The 23574-nt window shown below is 41.9% G+C and overlaps 1 protein-coding gene across 3 annotated transcripts in view; it reads right to left on the reverse strand.

Moving 5' to 3' along the window:
• ncam2 (neural cell adhesion molecule 2) overlaps positions 1-23574 on the reverse strand; it is a 264286-nt gene that overhangs the window by 31689 nt on the left and 209023 nt on the right. For all 3 annotated transcript variants that reach the window (XM_023948900.1, XM_023948896.1, XM_023948891.1), the window contains exons 8-12: positions 14197-14342; positions 9133-9283; positions 7163-7347; positions 4957-5053; positions 2725-2898 (exon numbers count right to left, since the gene is read on the reverse strand). In XM_023948900.1, coding sequence (XP_023804668.1) covers positions 2725-2898; positions 4957-5053; positions 7163-7347; positions 9133-9283; positions 14197-14342 — 753 coding nt within the window. The remainder of the gene's footprint in view (positions 1-2724; positions 2899-4956; positions 5054-7162; positions 7348-9132; positions 9284-14196; positions 14343-23574) is intronic.

Genomic DNA, 23574 nt, shown 5'->3' on the forward strand with positions numbered 1-23574 from the left:
ATTTCTATTCTGTCCTAATGTGTTGTTTCCTGTTGAGGCTTCTTTAGCATTTATTTTGAAAAAAACATTTCAAATGAAAACCCGAACGAGAAACAAACCTTTGTAGAGGCGCCAAAATGAAGATTAAAAACAATAAAAGAAAACTAGAAGGAGCTGCATTTCCAGAGGAAAATATGGGTTGAATGGGGTTATAATTGGCAAAGAGTAAAAATAAAATAAAGAAATGATGATAAATAACGTGAAAACGGCACAATCACAAGAGATATTTTTGTGGAAAAATGCCAGAGCCATATGGAACCAGTGACCTTCTGCACCAAGAATTCCCCATTTATTTCAATGGAGGCAAAAATCCTGGAAATCCTGGAATATCTGGAAAAGTTCAAGGATTTGAAGGAACAAAAGTCACAGCTGAAAAAAGCTGAAAGAGCTGAACATTTGAATAGTGATTAAAATCATTGAATGATTAAAATAGCTGAAAAATTGTAGAAGGAGTTAAGCTTTAAAACATTCATTAAAATAAACCCACCCTCTGCCCCAATACCCTGGTCAGAGGGCAATCTTCTGTCAAAGAGTGTGAGAGGCACGGAGAAACGCCACATCTACAAATGATAGAACCAACTTTTTTCTATTTTTGATTTTTACATTTACGATGGCAGCCTGTTCCTGAGGTGAAAGGTTAACAATCTTTGGTCGTGGTTGTAGACCTAAGCTGGTGGTGTCTATATCAAATTTGCTTAAACAAAGGTATTGGTCTTTTCCCATATGGTGGTTAAAAGTAAAAAGCGTCAAATTTCACACTGTGGCATGAAACTGGCCTTCAAGCCTTAGGTCATTCGGCCATCCCAAAGAGGAAAGGTGAAGACAATCTGGTAGCTAAAGTTAGGGGAAGCCACGCCCCCTTTATCCAATAATAATGAAAAGAGAATATGTTGTACAAACTCAGCTCCGTTAAGATGATACTGAACAATGTTTAAAGAACATGAATCCCACTTTAGTTCTGACTTCCTCCACAGTCGTTACTGAAATTGTTCTTTTTTTCCACAAAAACCGTAAATGACTTCCCTTACTGACACAAACTGGATGTCCTTATTAAACAGCCCCCATTCCAGGATCCTAATTAGAAAAGTACAGAAACCAGAGCCTCCTCCATTCCTCCAAAAAGTCAACAGAGTAATAAACCCGAGTGAAAGTTGTTGTTTTTGTCAGTCTGCGCAGATTAAACCCTTGAATGGTGATAAGGTGGTTTGGCAGTCCTGCGGTTTAAGAACGGAGAACAGATTCGGTCATTTGCAGTCGCGTGCCGGGTCCGTTTCTGTCAACAAGCAGACTTTTCAATTTGGCCGAAAGCGTTCGCACAAAACGACTCCATGCATCTCATTACAATGGAGAGTTTGTGGTGGGAGGAGGTTCTGCTGAGGGGCATCTAAGTGGCTCTGATGGTTATATGCGCTGCCACTTAGTGCTCTGAGCGCCACACAATTTTCTCTCCATAAGTCCTAATTCTACCAAAGAGAATCCCTTCATCCGAATGATCTGTACTTTGCTGCTTTGTTCTTTTCTAGCCTTTGTGTGTTGCTGTGTTTTACTTTGAAAGCACCGCCTCCTGTTTGGTATTCACCTCACTGCACCTCCATACTGTAATTGACTCTGAAATGAGGGATATTAGCGATAAGCCCTTCAGGTTTGTTGGAGCTGCTTATCAGCCGACCATTCGTCCTTTGGCTTTCATTTTCCACCATCCATCCTTCAGCCCGCGCTGTACTTTCCAACAGGCTCAGAAATCAATTTGGAGTCGTAAAGCATTGGAGGAGGAGGAGGAGCGCGCTCCTTCGGCTCAGACCGGTCCTGGCACTCTCCCCCGTAAGGAGCATTGGTTACGCTGGGACCCAACAGCACCTGGGGGCCAAAGCTTTGAAGGATCGCACGGCAGATCATGCAATTAGGTGTGTGCTACATGCTTGATTGGAGTCAGGGCGGGTGTGTGCGAGGGTCAACACATAGATATGATTGGGTAAATGCCACGGGGAATGCTATTCTGATGGGGAAAAACTTTCTCTGTGGTCTAGACAGAAGGCATAAAGGCAAAAAGTGTGACAATGTACACAAAAATGGGCTTTTTGTTGTTGAGCCAACAGTCTTTATCGTATGCCGACTGATGAAATCTTTGGAAGGATTTAGGTGTTTTATCTAAATCGACTTTTTTAACCACTTTTTTGGGACCTCCAGAGACTTTTGTTGACAGGAATCGTGACCAACCTAAAATAACAGCAACACGCCGTCAGACTGACGATTCAAAAAACAATTAAATGCGCCGATACAAATCACTAAACGCTAGTTTGGCGTACTTAAACGATGGGGAGCTTGTTGTCCTTATCCCCTTCTTTCGAATTACCATAACTCTTTGCCCGTTTGCGCAAATAACGCAGTTTCAACGGGCTCTAAAAGCTGAAAAAATTGCCTTGCATCTTTAAAGTGTTACACGGACATGCAACACTTTACTGCGATAACGTGTTGCATGTCAGATCAAAGCTGCTTTTCTTTGTTCGAAAATCTGCTGAAATTATCAGTGCAAACAATGGGATTTGGCTCCAACCAGTGGGTTAAGTACCGGGTGTGTGCATTTTTGCTGATGACACTCTGCTGTTTCAATGAGGTCTGTGTAACTTCTTCTAATGTAGATTTGTAAGACCTAGTAAAAAAAAGGCTAATCAACTTCACACTTACTCTGAACACTGTGTGACTTCACGTCCCTCCAGTCCTGAGAACCCACTTCTTTATACTGGACCAGGTAGTAACTGATAGGCACTCCACCGTGAGAGTCTGGCTTCAAGAACGTGACCGTCGCCAAGCGCTGTGAGACGGCCGACAGACGCACTGAGTATGGATTTGAAGGGACATCTATGGGTAAAGAAACACACACACTGTAGACAGTTCAAGAGCATATTGTTTTCATTTCATTCATAAAATGTCAACTTTTCCTCTACGGTAGTACAGAAAAAGTTCAAATGATGAGTATGGACTAAACCATCAGATGTTACCATTAAACCATTTCAGCCCTTAAGCAATAAGCAGTAAACGGCCACTTCGCATCAACAGAAAAGTCATGACTTTCGTCCCCGTTCTGATTACCGATGAGGTTCCATCCACTGACGGCCAAAAGACATTTTCTGTGATTCGGCACAGAGACGGATGTAAACTTTACCAATTCTAGTGTGTGAATTCATCTTTCGCTGGGCTTCGGGCTGTGGGAGAAAATGTTTAAATACAAAACAGTTGTACTTCTACTGTCAACCAAAGTGCCACCTGGGGGAACAATAAATCATGTTTATGTGGAATAAGCTATAATGTCAATAATCTTTAGAAAATGTGGGTTTGAAACAAAATCATCTAAAAACCTTTGATAAACGTAAAACAGTACAGGCTGCTAAAGAGTTAAAAAAGCAAAACAAACTTCAAATTTCCTATTTAAATAAAAGAAACCATTAGAAACAAGCCAGTTCTCTGCCTCGATTTCACCTTTATTCTCCTTAAACCCTTCGGCCTTTACAGCTTTCCACTTTGAACTGGTGATGGGATAAATGTCTCTATTCCACTTCCTGTCCTGGTTCCACCTTCTACGCCGGAATACAGGAAGGATTATCCCAACAACTTCAGCAATGACAGCAGACAGTAAGTTATAAGTAAGGTAAGGTAAACTTTGCCGTCCTCAGAGAGGACATTTGTTCTGGGCCACAGAGCTACTTCCATCATTCACACATCACATACATAGAGTGAGAATATTAAAAGTACATGAAACAAATACATAATAAATAATTAAAAACCAGAGTATTAAGAGTTTCCCCCAGACCTGACCCTCACAGTTAAGAGTAATAAAATATCGAATTGAAACCTCAAAACCACAGGACTGACAATAATTTCAGTAAAATGCATTATCAATTCACAAAGGAAAGCATAAAAAATACCTTCTCAATAAATATAAAGCAAGTATTAAATCTAGGGACTAGTACCCAAAATAAAAAATACATACATATAATTATGTTTCTTAAAGCAAGTAAGAAGAACGCCGATTTTGGAGCTCAACCGCTGCAGGAAATACAAACTGTTCTGTCTGAGGCTTGAACAAAAACAAATTACCACTACAGTTTTAATGGAGTTAATGCAAAACCCACTTTAACTGCCTCCTGTACTGGTATTTAGAGCCAGTCAGTTGATAAATGCAAAAACATTTTTTCATAACAGCCTTTATTCCTTCTTTTAATGTTAACATGAGGAAAAAAAGTGAGAGATTTTAAGGTTGCTGGGAAACTCACGGAACAGAAACATACTTCAGAGGTTGACGTCATAAATGACAGCAGGTTCTTAATGGACTTACCTGCTTAAAACAAACTGAAACTGAAATGCTAAACACTTTCTTTTAAACTCTTTGGACCGTGAACCCATAAACTGCCACCATGACTTTAGCAGCCCTCGAGAATCTACATTCCATCTAAAGGAAAGCAGAAGAACCCGAAGTTCTCTGTAAGTTCTTGACACGATCGGCTTCATTCACGGTTACTTCAAAAGCCAGATTGTTTTCTGTAAGACTTCATGTTCGGTCAGCTTTTTCGCAAACTACTCCTCTACTCGCCAGAGCAATTCCATCTGCACTAAAGTTAATTGGACTGCGCTATTGTGTAGCAGACTGGGCTTCAGTAAATTAGGGGGCACTTCAGTAAATAGTGAGGGGTATGGTAAATCAGCCAGCACTATTTGAGATTAGGCCATTCTGAACAGGAGATGGGAATTGGAGTAGAATTTATATTCCTGTGAATTGCTAATAAGGCTATTACCATTAGGACCGAAGTAGAGGGTTACAGTCTCTGAATGCTCGGGGTCGCTGTGAGGAGAGAAGAAGCACTTTTTCCTGGACATTAGAGTGGAAGTCATCAGTGGGGTTTTGAACTGTTGTGGACTCACCTGCCTGGGCCAGAATGAACTCTTGGTATCGAACTCCGATGTTGTTCCGGGCTGTGCAGTTGTAGCGGCCAAAGTCTCTGTCGGACATGGGAGTCACCTGAGAAAAATACCAGGAAAGAAACGCTAAAAAATCTTTTTCTCTTCAAGAACCATCCTGGTTTTGCTCTACCAGGAACAGAACTCAACCTAATCCAGACCGTGATTGAGGTGAGACGAAGATTTGAGTTTGACCGAAACAGAAAATAATTTCAGCTGCAGAACCATGCACGTCCACCATTAAAAACCTGGCGTAGTCCCACGTGCCCGTATGGGGGGGGGTTGACCTATGGAGGGTCGTAGAGAAGAACGGCTGCTGTCTTCCAGTCACCTTGAGACTCATATGGCCACCTTAAGGGACGTCATATAAATGGAACGTACCATTGTTGTGCGTGTGGTAAATGTATCTTGAAGTATTCGTAATAATGATGGAAGTTACACGCATTTATGACATAAGTAGTGCTGTCATACGGTGTCCTTACGCTACACTCTAGTCATTAGTGAGGTGCAAGTACTGGCGCCTTGTTGCAAATGCTGCCTGTACGACGTTGATGTTTTGTGCAGGTCACCGGCGTTCCCCGACTGGTTTGTCCATTTGGCACCCCAAAACACCCCATATCCCCCCATAGTGGCTGATTTACACTGGTCCGTCTGTGATGCGCCTCCCTTACGTAACGTGGAGAGTCGGGCTCCCGACCGTCAACTTGTCTATGTAGTCTCCATTGCATCTCCGGTCCGTCCGTCCCCCCCCCTGCCTTCCAGAGGAGTGGTTTGTCCTGCTATCCCCGTGTCATCAACATCCAAAACGTGGTCAATCAGGCTCAATGCACGCTTGTGTCATAAAGGACGCTTTTGTGTTGTTATCGCAGTGTTAACCTGCGTTACTGTGTAGGCGCATCACCCTTAATTTAAGACAAAATTTAACAGATTTTTATAAAACAAAGATGTTATAAAGTTTTATTTTGAAAGTACAATGAAAGTTTACATTTCAAAACCATAACCCGTCTCCCGCTTGCCTTGGGTTGCAGAGGGACGGACGTCAGACACAGCTATGACCGAGGGGATGTCAACATTCCGATTGATCAACTATTGAACGATCTACTTTTTGTGTCAACGCAACAAAGACGCACCGCAGACAGAGCATTGGAAATCAGACGTAAGCAACAATCGGACAAACAGACTTACGTCTATACGTGTGAAGTTACTGCAGTTAAGGACGCTTGTGATAAACTCTGTCTATTCAAAGTTCTGTGTTTCGTCTGAAGTTGTGTTTGTCCATTTTCACACCCGATCAAGGTGACTTTTTTTTCTAATAATGTCAATTAAAAAAACTTGAATTTTTACTTTTAGCATTTTTAATAGTCAACAGATCTGATGTGGAATCCCAGGCTAACAATAAATCAGCTTTAAAGTGAAGAATTCTAGTTTTCTTTGTTTTTATTTGGTCAGTTTATGTTGTAGATAAGTTTAAAAGTAAACTAAAGGCCGTGTCACATCGCCACTATGTACATTTTCCACTGATGAAATGTCGGTCTACCGTGATCCATGTGTGATCTATATGTCATTTGTTCACGTTTCTTGCGTTTGTCGATGTGCGCAGATGTCTGTCTGGGGTTTCAGTGTGAGTTTTGGTTTTCAGCTGTTCAAGATATTTGGTCGGTTGAGAATTAGGCAGTTTAAGCGCCGTTATTACGTATATTTTACACAATTGTGCATCATTTATGCGAGATGCAAATTTATGTCTTTCCACGACCGTTCCACGTTTGTCAAACAGACTTTTAATGCTCGAACCACCGATGTATAACGGCGCACATATCAGGTTTAAATTACGTAATTGACCCACTAATCACTAATGAATTGAAAAGAAATCAGCGCATTTAGGTGTTCTGTGCGTGGTTTATTCGTACTTAGTCCGTGGTTTTAACGCGGCTCATTTGTGATACAATATAAGGACCAGAACCTTTCTCACTTTTTGTATGAGCAATGTTCATCTGTGTAACATAAGCGGCTGTGCGACACGGCCTTGAATTACAAGGTTCCTAAAAATGGAACCTTAGCGGAACAGAGACGTGGCTAACAATTGCGTCGTGAAAACACGGATTGGAGAAGACTTCTTCTCTTTGGCCACGCCAAACAAAAGCATGTGGACAGCAGACGGCCAGCTGCTCACCTCCAGCACCGAGCGGCCCTCCGCTCTGTGAATCTGCATGTTGGGGGTGACCTCAGAGATGGTGAAGCGTTCCCTCCTCCACAGCATGGTGGCAGGCGGGTTGGACATCACGTCGCAGCTGATGTTCACCGGATTTCCCTCCCAGGAGTAAAAAATGCTCTGGTTGGTCAGGAATTTGGGAACATCTGTTCAAAACAAAAACATGTTTTTTATTTATGAATTTGACCAAAACTGGTACAAAAAATGTGTTTGAGACATCAAACAAAACACTCCGAAGAATTTCTGGATAAAGGCAGAACAGTTGGTTGCGTCTGCAATGGGAAACAGGGGAACTTAATTAAATGTTGCGTTCAGACGAAGGCGTCAGAAGTCTCTTTGCTGCGGTAAACAGGAAGGACAATAATGAAGCGATCCGCCGCTCAGATGCTCTGCGGTCCGGTCCGCCGGGCTCAGCCTCAGAAGCATTATGGTTGTTTTATGCTCTCTTGCAGGATTCCATTAAAGAGATTGATGGCCGGCTCTCTGTCACAGCCCAGACGTGCCATCGTCCATGCAGCCCGCAGTGACTTACTAAATGAGTTCATTAGTTTGGCCCAGACGAAGAGCGCGCTGTCAACCTGGGCTCCACCAAGTTTAGAATCAACATTAGAGGCGGAAAGGGACAAATGCTCTGCCGTGCTTCGCCTGGCCTCTCATCTTTGTTCCACCCGCTTTTTTAAAGGCGGACACTGAGGTGGCGGCGGCCGTCTGCTAATGAACCTCATCATTCCACGGCCAGAATGAAGATTTTTGCTTCAGAGCTCATTAAGCAAAGGAAGAGGCGCCCCTTCCAAATAAGCCCCGACCAGTGGCGCTGAGGGATGGCCGCGCTCGGCGGGAAGCAGCGGCGCTGTCACCAAAGGCGATGCATGATCTCCACTCTCTAATTGACCCTTCAGGAGTCCGTGTGTGGTGGAGTGGGTGTCGGGGCGCTAAAGGAAGATGATTTGTTTATAATAATCTAATGTTCTGCAGGAACAGAGAGCATGAAGCTCCCTGGACTGTGAACTTTTGAACTGTCACAACATCTGTGGACTGTTTTTGCTTTTGGCCATAAAACGGTTACGATTTCTCATGCTTCTTATAGAAAGATCTGGAAATAAAATGCAGAACAGGAGTGAAAAATGTGTTTGTATAGGATTCCAGGACAATTGTCCCAAAAAGAGTTTAGGATTAAAAAGGAGTTGCCGGTCCTTTGACTCCAGCTTCATGTGGTGTTTGGCATCACAGCCTGGAAGGAAGCCAGGTTTGGAGCCAGAACTTAAGACTGAAGAATCTTTTTAAAAATATTCCCAGAAAAGCTACAGAGGGGTCAGAAGTAAGCCTGGATCCAGGTTTGGATGAATTACAGAGTCTCAATGTTTCATTCAGAGAAGGTAGAACTAATCCATTTGACTTTATCTGCTGTGTAGTTCCATCGTGGTGACGATGAACTACAGGAGACCACACTGATGAGAAACGGAACACTTACTGTAAGAGCAAAACATGGGAGTAAATGCAGCTACAGCCAGAAAAGACTGCAGCACAGATGTGAGCCCCAGCAGGACAAACGTTTTTTTTAGGTTAAATGTTTGTCCCTGTAGAGCTTTAGGGTTGACCGGGACGAGCTCTGAGGGTCTTTGGGTGGTCGGGTCCGTGGAGGTTCATAGAGGGGAGGGGCAGGTGTGTCTCGCAGTACATTTGAGGCTCCACCTTAACCCTTGTGCTATCTTAGATGACCCCCCCCCCCCCCTTCCATTGACGTGTTCTCCCTACCATGACAAAGGTGGATAAAGGTGGAAAGATTTCATGTAATCCATGGACACCAGTGAAGATCACAAATCATTGAAGAAAAAAGGTTCAGAGCACTGTCTAGTGGGTCTAGATGACCCACCTCCCAACGTTAATGTCATTTTAGGCTTTTTCAGTAGATGGAAGACCTCGATACTTACATTCAATGTCCAGAAACATGCTCTTCTGATGACCTCCTATCCTGCTCTGCGCCTCGCAGTCAAACCGACCCAAGTCCGTGAGCCGCACGCCGCTGATGGTCAGCACCGATTTACCGTGACGACCTCGAACCTCAAAGCGCCCGTCTCGGTTCTGAAACACAAACAACAGTCCTGTCTTTGGAACCGAGCTCCCAACTTGTAGAGATTTTGGTTTGTGGCTGAAACCTCAAACCCTGAGAACCTGAAAAGAAAAGAGAATTTTCAAGAGGAAAGGTCTTCAAACCGTTTCACTTCCTTCTAGCAGCCAGCCCCTTCATCTGTTTGGAACTTCCTTGGGAGCATCTGTCACGCATCCCGAGCTGTCACAGTTAATATAATAAAGAGTTCATAAACGACAAAGTCATTCCGTCTGCATGAAGACAGATGTCTCACTCTGAAACAGCGGGTCAATTACCGCAGGCCGGCCTATCCTTCTGTAATCGACAAGCTCTGGTAATTAGAAAACAACATCTCAGCTGCATCCCGGTGAGCGGATATGATACTGCTGCCACCCCCCCATCCGATGACCCCTGTGACCCCATGAAGCGGCTTATTACCACGCCGTCTGGATGCTCCGGCAATACCAAGAAGGTTGACGGTCACACGGCAGTCTGAAGGCGTTAGAGACGCTTCAGTGATCTACTCACAGTCAGAGGTTAGTGTGAAACCAAAAACCCTTTCCATCACGGACGGGGTTGCTCTTCCCACACGTGTGTGTCTTCTGGACCGCCACACGGATGATAAGATCCACTTCAACAGTTGATGTCAGATTACTTAACGACTGCAGGATGTTAATTAAGTTAAAGTGAATCCAGATACACCTTGGTGTTCATGTTTATCCCACTTATCTGCTTCAGACTGATGCCAGTGCATAAATGACTCACTGTACAGGTGCTTATTGATCACTAGATTTCAATAGTTTGTCCTAAAACATTTCCTTTCATCTCAGTTCTCTGGAATTGCTGTAACTTTGCCGACACACCTGAGCCGATCCTTTTCTCTCTGGAAACGCGTCCTCTAAAGTGCAGTTTTTCATAGTAAACGTTAAATATTCATCGGCGTTTGGCGGGAGCTGCTCGTCTGTTATGGAGGTGTGATAAACAAACGACTGAAGCGCTGCTTTGTTTTTAATGCACTGCGTTAGTCCTCACTCGCGCTCTGAACTGCTGGCCTCTCCGCTCAAACGGCGTCTCTGTGTGCACGCCTTGAATACTTTCTGCAAAGATTTGCCCCATAAATCAGCTCCCTCTACAGCACCCCCCCCCCTCCTCCAAAGTCGGCTAACCCTCATTATGTGTGTCTACACCTGGGCTGTGGAGCTCGCACTACTCAAACAGACACTTTATTCTTGTTGCTTGTAGACTGCCCACGCATTCTACTCCTGAAAATGGCTAATCTTTCATCTTACTGTCACGGGGTTATCAGCTAACGAGGTGAAGCAGCGTATTAAGGCCCCGCCTCTTTGTGCTGCTGCAGCAGGCTGGGCTCCTTTGCTTCCCGGTGAGGTCAGGTTGTTTGGGGAAACACCGAGCATGCTGGGAAGACACAAGGTCAGCTTTTGAGGAGTCTTTTTGGGACTTTTTTGCAGACCGAACAAGTCAAACTCCTGGATGAGAAAACATAAATATTTATGACTGCAAATCAAAGGTGGTGAAAAGCCAGATTGTTTTTTCTTTTGCAGATGGTAGCTGATTGTTCTCAGCCTGGAGAAAGCTGCTCCTCTGATGTCCAAGAGCTTCAAACATTGATCAAAGCAGGACTGCTCCCATCATGATTTCAGTCATAGACTGTATCAGAGAACTGGACTGAGTGAGTGTGAAGTCATCCATAGGAAATGGTTTCCTTCCAGCTTCAACCAAATGAAGATGATTCAGTGGACATTTCTTTATGGGGCAGATGCTGCCATGTTGGAGCCAGATATCGGCAGTAAGCAGTGGGTGGTCTGGTCAGTTTGAGTCATCGTTTATATCAGGAGTGAGCTTGTTGGAAGGCCACACCCCTACCACTTGAAAGCAAAATCTGTCAAACATTTTGAACGTTGAACATGGGGGCAGCAGGCTCCACCTACTTTTATCAGGGGATCGTATTGGTCAGTTTATAACCTGAATAACTTGAGCTACAGAAAAAATATAATGTAAAAAAATGGGAAAGATGGATGAAAACATGGATGGATGGATGGTTAAATAAATAATTAGATTGGTAGATAGTTGGATGGCTTGACGGTTAGATAGATGGATGGATGGATGAAAGGATTTATGGATTGAAGGATGGAAAGATGGATGTTGAACAGTTCAATAGATGATTAGATAATAGATGGATGAAGGAGGGATACATTGATAATTAGATGGACAAATGGATGGAAGGATGAATGGATAATTAGGTGGATGGACGATTAGATGGATTAATGTATTGATGGACTAAAGGATGGAAAGATTGATGTTGGATGGTTCAATGGATGATTAGATAATACACAGATGGACGGATGGATGGAAGGATGGATGGACGGATACATTGATGATTAGGACAGATGGATGGATGGATGGATAGGTGGAAGGTTTTATGGGTGGAAGAATGGATGGATGAAAGGTTGGATGTTTACCCACCAATCATAAGAGAAATCTACACAGTGACTACAGCATTCAGGCTTTAATGTTAGAACTGCAAACATTAACCAAACTAAAAATCCCAGACTGGGGTTCTAACCCTCCAACCTTCCGCCTCCTTGTTCACCTCTGGGGGGGTTGGGGCGTGGTACCGGGGGACGTCTTAGCGGTGGATGAGTGCGTGCAGACCGGATACGCAGGTTGGAGGGCAAATTGAGAGAAGAACCCTAAACGGCTTAAAACCACATGACTGTTGCTATCCATCACGCCACACAAGTCGCGTTTGTCTCTGCAAAAGGCGAGGTGTGTTGGTTTGCATTTCCATAATTGCATTTGGTGAGGGAAGAGACGCACTTACTCCTATTTCCAGCTGCGATTTATCAAAGCGAGCGACTCGAGTCGACGCACACACTCATTTATCTCTGCGATGACCTTTATCTGGGCAGAAGAACGACTGCCATCTTTGTTTTCCACCTTTAGCTGCCTTAGATCTCCTTTAGTGACGTTGTGCTTATGTGATCTGACAACAATAGCATATTTATGGAAACAGTTGATTTTTCTGGTAAACAGCAGCCAGCGTCATATTTTTGAGTTGTTAAACGGTTCAAACAAGAAAATTGACGAAAGCAAAACCATAAACTCTTTTCTTTAGCTTCTGCAGCTGAGGATGGGGAAAAATCTCCACCTGGAACTTCAAGGTTCCTCCTGCTTCATCATGGAAACAAAAAAAAAAATACACACTCTGGAAACATACATAATTATGTCAATTCTACACAAAGAGACAAAACACAACCTTTTCACTCTTACTCTGATGTGATCTATTAACTCTCTTGGAGATTTGTTTTAAAACCAAAAATATTTGCACTACAAAAATATTGATAGCTTAAAAGTACATCGAAAATATTGCGTTCTTTTAAAATAGCAGCATTTAGACATAACTACGATATTCACAGAAAAAAACAAAAAAAGTACAAAAATATATTTTCTTAGTTTTAGCACAAAGGTATTTTTAACAATAGGACATATTAAAAGGCACTTTTATTAGATGGAAGTCCGTCTTGTTAGTGTATTTAAACTTTTTTTTTATAGGTTTGATTATGAAAATGAAAATCACTTCTGATTTTTTGTTACTTCAAATATTGATTACTTTTAAAAAAAAAACCTGAATCAAATATTTCTAGAAATTTAGATTTCTGCTTCACTATTTAATAATAAAAAAAAGATTCTAAAGAACAAAAATGATAAATAAAAAGCAAAAAAAATTAAGATTGTATATATAATTCATTTTTAAATATTCACTAAAGGTAGTGAAAAAATATACAAGTACATAAATAGATGATAATTAGTCTACATTAGTTTAAAAAAATAAAAATAAATTGCACGCAAAAGGAAAGGTTGTTTATATGAATAAAGTTTATGCAATGTCATGTCACAGTAGAAAAAAGTGGGCGGAGCCACCAGTGAGTGGACAAGGGGAAATGACCCTAAAAGGGGGCGGAGAAAGTAGGAAAGTCTAGAGCGGGGGTGCTCATTACATCGATCGCAATCGACCAGTCGATCTTCAAGGACATGAGGGAAGATCGCAGGCTAGCAAAGATAAATAACCCCAAAATGTATACATATATATTTATGTGTATAGATATAAAAAATCCGTCAGCAAATCAAAATCCTTACAGAAAAGTACGGGACTTGATTGACATACAGTACGGCCAATCGAACATCCTCTGATTCCTACGTCACTGCACATGCATGTTCAAATAAAATGAGCATAAATTCTGTCTATCATCAGAGTGGCTTCCTGCCCCGCGGCACGTCAATGCGTATAATATCAACTTAAAAAAAAAACATTGCTAAAAATGTTAATTATGCGAGCTACGCTACAGCGAATAAAAGTGCTAGCATTGCGTTCAATGTCATCAACTGTCTCAGTAAAACAATGCTAATTATGTCAACTATGCTAATGCTCTGTGCACACAGAGACGCTAGCATCAGGTTCCACATCATTGACGTCTCAGAAAAGCCCATTGCTTAAGATGGTTACTATGCCGTAACAATGGCCGTCGTTCACCTTTTCGGCATTTCGCATCAGGGGTCGCCACAGCAAATCAGCTTCCAATGCTAATGTTGCTAAAAGTGCTAGCTTCATCGCCTATCTCAGAGGAACTCACAGCTAAAGATGTTAATTATGGTAGCTATGCTAACCTTATCGTATTTTGCTGCTTAGATAAAGTCGATCGTTTTGGGAGTCAGTTTGAGATGTGACAGTCATTCAAAACTATTTTTTTTCCCAGGAACCCCTTTGAGTCAGATTTCATCCAAGAAAAAAAAAAAAAGCTTTAGACAAACTGACTTTCTGCTTTTTGACAAACAGGACACGGCACACGCCGACGCGGAAACAGATGGACAAGCTGGCAGTTTGTACCTTGACTCCATCCATGAAGCTCTGCCCGTCGCTGGCCCGTCTCCAGGAAATATCCGGCAGAGGCTCGCCCTCAGCCACGCAGGAGATCATGGCGGCGCTGCCCTCCACCGCCGTCACGTTCTTCAGCTGGGTGATGTGCGGCTGGACTGCAGGCCACAGAGCAGACAGATCGTGAGCAACAGGTGGAAAATGAAAGGCCGTCGGTGCGCATTTGAAGCCCGGACACGTGGAAAAGGCCTCGGCTGGAGCCTTTAGGGGCAAAACTGCTCCCTCTTTTTGTTCTGAATAAAAACAGATTTTGTCAGGGAAGGTGCCTCTCCAGGATGCTGATTTGCTTTGGACGCAGAGCGAGCACTAAAAGCAGATAAGTGCTGTGCCGAGGCCCCCGTCCCCGCTGATAAGATGCTCCAAGCTAGCCCTGACACCCGGTGCATGTCAAGGCTACAGAGCATGCAACATGAATCATGGATTACTTTTTCAATAACACACACTGCTCGTGACAGGAGGCAGAAAGGGGGACTTCTGTACCAAGGGTGTACTGACCACCGTCAGTAAACATCCATACCAAAGCAGAGAGGTTACACTCAACCCAACGTTTGTTTAGGACAACATTTTTTTATCTCTTCTTTAAATAAAATACATGAAAATACGAAAGTCATGTGTGGAAATTCCCTGAGTCTCAAATGCTAAAAGAGTTTGCTTTTGTTGCAACCATCAGGTGAACGGTTAAACGTCCTCAGAACAGAAAAAACAACAAGTACAAATGCAAAAAGTTTTGCCTGATGGCAGATTTGGAAGCAAAACTGACACTAAAGACATCGCAGCTTTCAATCCATCGATGAAGGTTTCAACTTCAAGCTCATTGCAGGAAGTTAAGTTCTAGTTATCCACCTAACAGGGAGTTTTCTGAAGAGACATCAGAGTCTGGGAGGAGAAAAGAGGAATTCTACTGTTAGAAACAAATTGATGACAAAGGCTGTGAAAGTAAAACCAGAAACACTAAAAAGATCAAGAGATTGTCTCTAAATGAGCTAGAATAAAGTCTATTTATCTCAATATTGTTTTTATTTAACAAGGCAATTGTGCATTGATGTTTGTTTCCAAGTTTATGAGTCAAAAAACCCCAAACTTAACACTTAATCTGGGTTCAGAACAGAACAGGATGAAGGACATCAAAAACGGTCGTCAAAAGCCGTGTCCATGACTTTTGAACGCAGACAGTATAGACTTTTGTTGGAAGTGGCCTCTTGAACAGACGTTGCAGAGGCCGTTCTGAACGTAGCATCAAACAAAAATTACAAATTAAAAGGAAAAAACAAGAAAAATAGTTTCATTTTTGATTCAAGGTTTTGCTAAAACATTTAAGTTATTTAAAGTTTGCAAATAATTTTTATAAAATCCACTGTTTCAAGACAAATCTTTTCAGAATTTTCTTTTTCTGAATAAGTGAATTTACGTTTCTGCGTGCTGGATCCTCTCAATAATCAATACTGATCAAGATCAGCAAACATCCGAATCTTGTGTGGAATTTTTGAAAAAGGAGCTTTGTTTGATGCTCAGACATGGAGACCTGCAGTTAGCATCAGAAGCTGTATGGAGATGAATGTTTATGCAGTAACTGAAGGTTGTCTTCAGCGGCTCTTCATCACCACCTTATCTGTGGCAGCTGCGCCCCAGGTACCCTTCATCACGCGGACTGCTAAATGGAAAACGTCTCATTTTTCAACGGCGGCACCATTTGCAGCGAACATTATTAATAAGGGATTATCCGAAACATTCTGAGTCTAAATGAGAAATGGTGAAGAAACATTTGTGTGACAAAAGATTACATCTGGAATTAATTCAACCTTCCAGGTCTCTTCTATGAGCCAATTACATAAACTTTAATGTTTTTTTTAATGAAATCGTTTAGTAAAGGGGTTTTTATCACACTTGATGATCGTTGTTACTACACATTAAGAATTAAACTAAGGTATAAGAAAGGATTTAGTGGTAAATGTTCCACTTAGAAACCTCCAATCTTAGATTTTCTTTCAGGGACATTTTTGTTCCTAAAATAAATAGAAGAAGGGATAAAAATCGTTTAGCCAAAGCTCTCAGCTTTGCTAAGACCCAACATTTTACATGTCAGTTCAGCGAGAGCTTATTTCCTAAAAGAAACATGACTGATGAATTATTGTGATGAACAGCAGAGTCGGCATATAAAAGTTAAAAGACTGGGTAACAGTAAACTGAATAGTAGCTTTTATTTTGGGGCAATGTGACCGCGTTAGCTTTAGTCCCAGCCGTCCTTACAGGTGGATACAGGTGAAGAAGGGTCAAACCTGTCCGGGGCACACAGGTGACCCACACCAAAAACCAAGGTGGTAGACGGCGGCAGGTCATAGAGAACACTTTTACAACACATTAGGGTGCAGTGGATGAGACGCAGGCGTGTTTTACTAAAGATAAGGTTGTTTTCTCCGCCTCAGAATCAGTCGGTTTATGTTAATTGCATAAGCACTTTACTACTGTGAAGTGCTGCATATCAGAAACCGCTAATAGCGTCAGCGGTGGGAAAGCTACAGTATCTCAAAGAACACTGGTGTTAATCCAACCAGCTGATGCGTTGCAGCCTCAACATCCTTTAACCGTACACTTTATTGCTGGACTATTCTAGGAAAACTCATTTTAAGAAGAAAATAAGGCCTTGAGGTTTTCTAGTCCAAACTGAAGAGTAAGTTCTGATCTTCGGCCTTCCCGCTCCGTCAGACGGGGAAAATAAAGCGCCGGGGTCAGACAGGTAACCGTTAAGCCGATTGTCAGCGTAGCCCCTCTTCTGACGGTGAAATACGAAGCATTAATGGCTTCATCGATCTGGTAAAGCGACAGTCATCAGTCATTTAGACGTTGCAGAGTTTTCCATTAATGGTCCTCAAGGCTTCCTTAGTTGGAGTCGGGGAAACAGTTACAGATCAGCTGCTGACTGATCGAGGACTCTAATACGCGTTTGAAATGAAATAAACTCAACTGATCGAATCGACTTGAAGAGAAAACTAAAAACCAAAGCAGCCATCAAAGATAGAAATTGGATTTCCGATCTTTATGAGACACAAAGCATTAGGCATCAGCTCATTAAGAAAATTCTGACAGTCCAACATGGTAATGGGAGCGTCCTGCTGTGAGGATGCTCTTTAGGAATGGCATGAGCATGGAGGACAGAAGGAAGGAAGGAAGCGTGCAGGAAATGCTGGATTAATGAGTGTAAATCTTCCAGCGTGCACACGGCTGAAGGCTGACATTTTAGCACAATAATAGACGGAAGAAAAAAAAAAAACCATTCCTGCTGCCAAAAAGACTCAGGTGGTCTTTCAAGAAGAAACACCCAGACAGATTATCGACCCAAAACTCGCAGAGCGTTTCTGAATAAACCTAAAAATATTTGCTCCACAAACAGCCTTTGATGACGACTGCAGAAAAACACAAACAAGAAATCATTTGGGTAGGAACTGGAAACTCCTTTGATTATCAGGCTTCATTTTAGTATTGATTAAAACCATAACACTGTTATGTGTGCCGAACACAGGTCATTTATTTTTGGTTTGTTCTTTAAAAACCATTATGTTGGGTTTGTCTTTATTTAGATAAATCTGGGAATTGTGTTGTTGTTGTGATTCGCAGCTTGGAGTGGGCTGGGACGGCAATAACACTAAACGTAGGGAAGGAAGGATTGTATGCAACACAACGGAGGATCAACAAAAACAGCCGTTTATTTACATCCAACATTCAGGAGAGCTCAATAACACACCTATGGAGTTAACTAAGACTCGATAATCACAAAAAGGAACACAACCTGTTACACAAATACACACGCTCTGATTCACAACTGTATTTCATGCAAACGTGCATTATAAGGGGCCATTCCATTGGCTGAAAGCGAACACCCCTGCTTTGCTGATGAGTTTGGGGACTTTATTAACTTTAGGAGTGCAGAATTATACTGCATACATGCTTTATGTTCCTAGCCTAGTTAAAAACCTTAAAATAAAAAGGTGATTTAACATATTTTTATAATTATAGCTGACGGGGCTGCATGACCATTGGTTACCTTCAACATCATTTGTTTTAGTTCTTGGGAAGAATTAATGTCTTCCAGCAGAAACTAAACTAAATGGTATTCTGTTTTCTCCATTGACATGAATGGATTTAAAATAACTTGTTGTGTTTCTTTAACAGGGTAAACTAAAATAGTGTCGTTGTGCTACAACTCCATATTAGCAGCTGCAGACTGTGGGTCTGTATTGTTTTTTTGTTTTTTTTTTGCATCAGTAGCTCCATTTTCCAAATGACCTCATTCCATAAGTGAACACCAAGAAGGGACACGCCTAAAGACGGGTCCTTTGCAATAACCGCTCCACACAGGGACATTAAAGATGAAGAACCGCTGTGGGTCATCTGCATACGCGGGGGAACTCGATATAAGCTTTTAAGCAAATCTCATCCAACCTACAGTAAAAACAGGCATGTTTTCCCGCTTTTTGCCCCCTGGGGTAGTAAAACTGACTTACTACTGGCGTCAGAGGCAGAGCTCCTCCCTTCCTCTGATCATCTTCATCTAAATGTGCATTTTGAAGAACAAGTGCTTGTCAAAAGGAGCTCAATGACTAGAGAGCTCACGTCTATATATTTTCATGAGCAGAATATCAAAGTGATCTGTGAGGAAATAGCCAGCAGGTTTATGAAAATATAAATTGAATTTTTTTTTATGAGCAGAGCAGCGATTGAAATAGGAAGCAATAAATGATTTTTCTTTTTTTTTCCAGGACAAATTTATCACAGAGATGCAGCTGTTATTGGTTTGGGCCGGAGGCCATATTTGGACGTTTATGCTTTTTTAAAATGTTTTTAAAGTGAGAATAGAATTTGTAATGTCCTCTCGATAAAAAGTTTATGGATCAACATAAAAGACTGTACAGAGTCAGGAAATACACGGTTACAGCAGCAATCTCTAAAGGTAAACAAAAGAAAAGATCGCTGGTGGAGTTATATGGCTCATTTGGAAGCTGTGGGTGGAGTCTGTAGGTGAAAGGGGTGGGATCCAGAAGGTTTGAGACATTCTTGGGGGTGTGGCCCTAACTCGTATGTCATTCAAAGTGTCTCCTGCTCAAAGGATGGAGAGATGTTGTCAAACTGAACGCCCCACTAGAAGATGGCGAGAAGACCGGGGTAACAGAGGGAGCTGGTGTTCATGGCAGTTTGGAATTTGGGGACAAACACTGTGATCATGACTTATGAAAGCAGGACTGAACGCGCCGTGTGTGGACTGAGGTACAAGTCTTGGGTGTGTTCGGTTGGAAAAATCATTTCGTCCAGATCCAGTCCTGAAACCTGCGTTTGGTCTGTATTCAGACTGTCGTCAAGCAGACTTTCCTGTTTCTAACCCAAACTTGTAAACACAACCACGTGACTAAAGATCTTGTCAGTCATTGGAATTATGAGGGCGGGGCAAAGCACCAACAGACAGAAATTATGGAAGTCCTGCACTTTGCAGTCCTTGTCGGGATAGTTTTCTTATTCAAACTTTATATTTCGTTGATCGATTTTGAACGTCTGTATCAACGTCAGGTACAAACCTTGTTACTTTGGTCCGGTGGAGTCGCGCTGCAAGGTGGTTACTGAGGAGACGACGGTTAAGAAGGTACACTGCTAAGTGTTTATGACCTTTAGATTGTCGGGAAAAACGGTCAGAAGCCTAGTGTGTCACTTTAATAGTTGTTTTAGTGAGCCTGCATTCATCTAACCACATTTCAGTGAGTTGCTGTTTCTCATTGTTGCTTTAGATTTATCCGTGGCTCTCTTTACGGGCTACAGTGACCGTTTCTGTTTGTTTGTTTCGCTCAGAGGACGGATTGCATTCAGACGGAGGAATCTCCGACTGAAATGAAGGGTCAGTCCGACTGGAAACGAACCGAAACTACCTCCAAAGATGGGTCTAAGAGTGGTTCCTGGTCCGCTTGGGTGGGTTTTCTTCATGAATTATCAGGGAAATTAACTCTGGTTCAATTTTAGCAAATCAAATGCGTCCAGTCCGGATACAACCCAAGTAAATGCAGAGGTATGCCCACACTTTTTATTTTAGTCTCATGCACCTATATGGGGGTTGATCTATCTGCATGCTGCAGGTTTTTGGGTTGTCTGGGTCCGTAGAGGGTCGTAGAGATGTGAGGCTGCGTCTTAAGAGGAGTGCAGGTGTGTCTTGCAGTTCTCTTGAGGTTCGTATGGCCACCTCAACAGACGTCATGAAATTGGAACGTGCCATTGTCCTGCATGTGGTAAGTGTAATGTGAAGTATTTGTAAGGCTAATGGAAGTTACACGCACTTATGACGTACGGGGGTGATGCTGTCATACACTGTCCTCACACCACACACTAGTCGTTAGTAAGGTAAGAGCACCGGCTCCTTACCAGTGATGAAAGTCAGGCAAGGAAAAATCCCTGAACTTTTCTTTGAGCAATATGACGGGTGCGGAGCGTCATTTTTGAAAAATACATGGTCTTAGATGCATTCTGGTACATTCTGGCAGCTAGTTATTCACTTAATCAAGAAACTTTAACTAATTGGAGCATCATGATTTGTCGTTCAAACCCCTAGTTTGACTTGCCATTAAGGACTTGCTGGTACTAAAAAATAATTTGGATAATTGCTAAAAGTAACACAATCCTACAATCTAAGCTTTTCCTAAAAGCTGCAAAACATACAATTGCTAAAATATAGTAACATCAAAGCCCCAAATGGCAAAAAGAACACCAGTAACTATGACATCCTATGAAAGTACCTCATTTATTTGAATGATTTCTGCTTTAGAAATACTGTTTTCTCAAACTATAATTACATCAAAATAAGGGATCTGCTTTAAACTACCTTTCTATAACATAATACATCAATTCCTTAACACCAATACTTAGTAATCTGGGAAATATCAAAACAAACATACAAACAAAATTAAACATTATAAACATTCTTTTTTAAAGGAGTGTGGGTCCAAACCACCAAATACTTATAATTATAATTAATGTCAATGTTTTGAGCAAAACTGAACTAAATCGTGGTAATTAGGAAATACAAATAAATTAGATAGAGAAATGCATTCAAAATAAGAAAACTGAAATAATTTCAAAATTTGGTTTTGAGATTATGACCTACACTACCTTAAAAATCTTCTTCCTCCACCCAAGACCACTTAAATTTGTTTTTTATCTTCTTCTCACAACTGAGGTCGTGACCACGTTCAATAATGACGATGCCCGCCATTATTTTAACACAAATTTATTTTTTTTAAATTTTTTTATACACTGTATTTTATCCCACAAAGGGAAATTCTTTCTCCGCATTTGACCCATCCGCTTGGGGAGTGGTGAGCTGCAGCCGAAGCCGCGCTCGGGAGGCAGTAGCGTTAAGGGTCTTGCCTAAGGACCCTCACTGGGTGATGTTAACTGCTCGCCATTGATATGGTAATTGTCCCCAGTGCCATTGCTCATTCCCCTCTGGGAATCGAACCCTGGTTTCCTGCATGGTAGCTTCCCACCTTGCCAACCGAGCTACCCAGCCGCTAATCGCTAATCGCAAACTCTTCAGATTTGTTTGTGAACGTTTAGCGTAGGTCCGCCGGTTTTGGTCTCTAGGGAATCTGTCACGCTGACCAAGTGGTACACACAGATACAGTGGTACACACCAATCAGAGCTGTCGACGCATCCGAAAGCAATTAAAATGGCCCGTCATTGGTCAATTAGGATGGGAAGACCAGAGATGGCCACGCCCATAGAGAAAGCGATCCATGGAAAAATATAAAGCTAAAATTTGCCAATTTCAGACAATTTTTTCATCCAGAAAGCGATTTGTCCGTAGAGATCAGGTCTTTATTTCCCGGAAGGTACGATCGGTTTGCTCAAAAACCCGGATTTCCGGGAATTCCCGAAAGACTTTCATCACTGCTTACTGATGGTGTACCAAGGCTGCATCCATGTGCACATGATACAAAGCGTCCAGAGGATCTCCTCACAAACTACGCTTTGAGTGTCAAATGTCCTCATTTCTAACAGTCATTTAACACAGGCGTCTCTAGTCTAGTTTATCGGCTAGCTGGAAGTGGCTAGTTTAGCGCCATACATACATACGTATAAAAACAGCAATGTGATGGGTATTTTTTTGGTTTAAATTAGATTTGAATACAAACAGACAGTTTTAAGTAGAAAACCTCACATGTTGGTTTTGATGTTTCCCACAGAGGTTTTTTTTGCTGTAAAATGCAGATACATTTCTACTCCAAATATGCATTATTGTTATTACCGTGTCTAATAGCATTATATCATCTATAAAGAAGACATTTACATTCACTGTTCAACAAAATTCTAAATCTTTAGGATGTTTTGGCTACGATACATGAAATTGTTTTTACACTTTTATTTATCAGGATTTCTTCATGTTTTATGGTCAAATGAATACAACTAGAAGATGAGATCAAAGCTGTTGTTAGTGTGTGTGTGCATTGTGCTTGCTTTGACATGTCTCCATGTGGGTAGATCAAACGAGGATCATCAAGAATTTCTCCCTGAACATTCATTTGTGAATCAGACCATCACCATAGTCCCAACACGCTTATGGAAATGTTTAATCTTTAAAGATCTGAAGCTTTGAGACGTTTGATCATGTTTACCAAAGATTTCATTTCAGTTAGGTACCTACAGACGGTTGTCCAAACCATTTAGTGGGTGAGCCACATCTGCAAACATGAAGATGTTTGAGGGTCGGCTCTTCAAAATGCAAATACGAACTTTATGTTTTCACATAGAAACTCAGGGTTACCTTTTTTTAATCCAATATTTTTACTTTTCTACTTGAAGGCCATGTTAACCCTCTAACACTGGAGCTTGCACACCTTTGCTAACTACCATTGTTACATGCCCTTGTTAGGTAGCATTGTTGCCCACCTTTGCTAGCTAGCATTATTGCACACCTTTGCTAGCTACCATTGTTACATGCCCTTGTTAGGTAGCATTGTTGCCCACCTTTGCTAGCTAGCATTATTGCACACCTTTGCTAGCTACCATTGTTACATGCCCTTGTTAGGTAGCATTGTTGCCCACCTTTGCTAGCTAGCATTATTGCACACCTTTGCTAGCTACCATTGTTACATGCCCTTGTTAGGTAGCATTGTTGCCCACCTTTGCTAGCTAGCATTATTGCACACCTTTGCTAGCTACCATTGTTACATGCCCTTGTTAGGTAGCATTGTTGCCCACCTTTGCTAGCTAGCATTGTTGCCCACCTTTGCTAGCTAGCATTGTTGCCCACCTTTGCTAGCTAGCATTATTGCACACCTTTGCTAGCTAGAATTGTT

This window comes from Oryzias latipes, chromosome 2 (genome assembly GCF_002234675.1).
Source record: "Oryzias latipes chromosome 2, ASM223467v1".
Taxonomy (NCBI): Eukaryota; Metazoa; Chordata; class Actinopteri; order Beloniformes; family Adrianichthyidae; genus Oryzias; species Oryzias latipes.